We start from the raw sequence: 2,288 nt of genomic DNA, 5'->3' as shown, positions 1-2,288 counted from the left end.
AAGGATCGAGGTATCATATAGTTATCATCCTCGTAAGTCCCCTTCTCCTCTAGTTGGGCCGAGGCCGATGTCTGTGGTTGCTATTTAACCTCCTGCTTTCCCTTCAAACTTGACCCTTTTGTTGATGAAAGCGCCGATATCGGTATCACTTCATCAATGGCAAACATTTCCTTGGTGGAGGGTTGCTCCCCGTAGATTGTTTTGACTCCCTTTGGCGTTGGGAATTTTAGAACCTGGTGAAGGGTCGAAGGCACTACCCTCATGTTATGGATCCACTATCTCTCGAATAGGGCATTATACCTCATATCGCCCTCGATCACATGGAACTTCATTTCTTGGATGGTCCCAGCCATGTTTACTGGCAAAGTTATTTTGCCTTTGGTGGTTTCACATGCCATATTGAAGCCATTTAGAACTCGGGCCACGGGTACAACCTGATCCTGTAGGCCGAGCTGTTCTTCAACCCTCGATCGAATTATGTTGGCCGAGCTACCTGGATCAATCAAAACACGTTTAGCTTGAGTATTACTCATAAGTACATATATTACCAGTGCGTTGTTGTGGGGTTGTTTGATCCCTTCTGCATCCTCGTCATTGAAAGAGAAAGTTCCTTCTAGTACGTAATCTCGAGTTCGCTTCTCCCTTGTGATCAACACCTTGGTCCATTTTAGTATTGGTCCTTGAGGAGTATCGACCCCTCCAACGACCATGTGAATCACGTGCAGTGGTTCTTCTTGCTCGTTCCATCTACTGGAATCTCTGTTTTTGAAGTGATTCTTGGCCCGATCGCTTAAGAATTCCCGAAGGTGCCCCTCGTTGAATAATCGGGCTACTTCCTCCCTTAGCTGCTCGCAATCTTTTGTTTTATGGTCATGGGTGCCATGATACTTGCATATTTGGTTGGGATTTCTCTGGGCTGGATCAGTCTGCAGAGGCCGAGGCCATCTAGTACCCTTGATACATCCGATGTCTGATATGACAGCTGGTGCGTCTACGTTGAAATTATATTCTGACAATCGTAGCGCTTCTTTGGGCCCGACATCCCTGTCGAAATCTCTCTTGCTCATGAGTCCCCGTGAACTTTGACCTCAATCATTTCTCCTCTCATTCTGTGCAAAGTTTCACCCAAACCCGCTGCTATTACGGTCTCCGTTATACGGTTGATATCGATCTCTATTCGACCTTGGTTCTCGGTCGATATCCCTCTTGATTCGATCCACGGGCCTGTTAGGATAAACGGACCCAGAAGGAATCCCTAGTTGATCATCCTCGACCCTGATCTTCGACTGATACCGATTATGTACATCGGCCCAAGTGACAACTGGATACTCGATCAAATTTTGCTTCAAATACTGTGAAGCTATGGAACTTCGAACGTTGAGTCCTTGAGTGAAAGCTTGAACAGCCCAATCATCGATGACCGGTGGAAAATCCATTCATTCCGTTTTGAATCGAGATACAAATTCCCTGAGCATCTCGTTATCCTTCTGCCTTACCTTGAAAAGGTCTGACTTTCTTGTTGCAGCCTTATTGGCTCAGCCGTGTGCCTTTACAAAAGAATCTGTAAGCATAGCAAACGAATCAATAGAATTAGGCGGTAAATTATGATACCATATCATGGCGCCTTTCGATAGAGTCTCCTCGAATTTCTTCAGCAATGCAGATTCAATTTCGTCATCTTCCAAGTCGTTTCCTTTGATGGCGCACGTGTATGAGGTGACGTGTTCATTTGGATCAGTCATCCCGTTATACTTAGGAATCTTGGGCATATAGAACTTCTTGGGGATTGGCTTCGGAGAGGCAATTGGGGGGGAAAGGTTTTTGTACAACCTTTTTAGAATTCAATCCTTTCAATATCGGTGGTGCCTCCGGGATTTGGTTGACCCTGGAGTTATAGGTTTCCACCTTCTTATCATTTTCCTCGATCTTCTTTTCCCTTGTCTCGATCTGCTTTGTCAATTCTTCGAGCATTTTTATAATAGCAGGATTGTCTCCGATTCCTTCTCATTCGATTTTCTCGAAGCCGATTCGACTCTCTGTATAACTTCTTGGGATGGCTCGAGTTCGACCCTGCTTGGTGTTTGGTTCTGATTTTAGAGCTAAGCTATTGCTGCCTGTTGGGCCTGCAACATTTTGAAGATTACTCACAGGAAAATCCCGCCATCTTCACTGCTACATGCATTCTGAGTAGCTGATCGGGTGCCCCCACGGACGTTGCTTTCAGGATCGACGGCCAAATTTCCATTGATGGCTACATGAGAACTGACGTCGATCAGATCTACAGCCGG

The 2,288-nt window shown here is 45.7% G+C and overlaps 1 protein-coding gene across 1 annotated transcript; it reads right to left on the bottom strand.

Moving 5' to 3' along the window:
* Positions 1-275: 275 nt before the first annotated feature.
* LOC109239505 lies at positions 276-710 on the bottom strand. Its single transcript, XM_019406076.1, has one exon. It carries the CDS (start codon positions 708-710, stop codon positions 276-278), a length of 435 nt encoding a protein of 144 aa, XP_019261621.1.
* Positions 711-2,288: the final 1,578 nt, after the last annotated feature.

The sequence above is a fragment of the Nicotiana attenuata genome, unplaced genomic scaffold, assembly GCF_001879085.1.
Source record: "Nicotiana attenuata strain UT unplaced genomic scaffold, NIATTr2, whole genome shotgun sequence".
NCBI classification, from domain to species: Eukaryota; Viridiplantae; Streptophyta; class Magnoliopsida; order Solanales; family Solanaceae; genus Nicotiana; species Nicotiana attenuata.
The sequence above is the reverse complement of the archived record's forward strand: the minus strand, read 5'-3'. Positions and strand labels throughout refer to the sequence as shown.

Bases quoted from the DNA above. Each gene is read 5' to 3' on its own strand.
- LOC109239505 (XM_019406076.1), bottom strand. From the start codon at position 710: ATGGTCGTTGGAGGGGTCGATACTCCTCAAGGACCAATACTAAAATGG.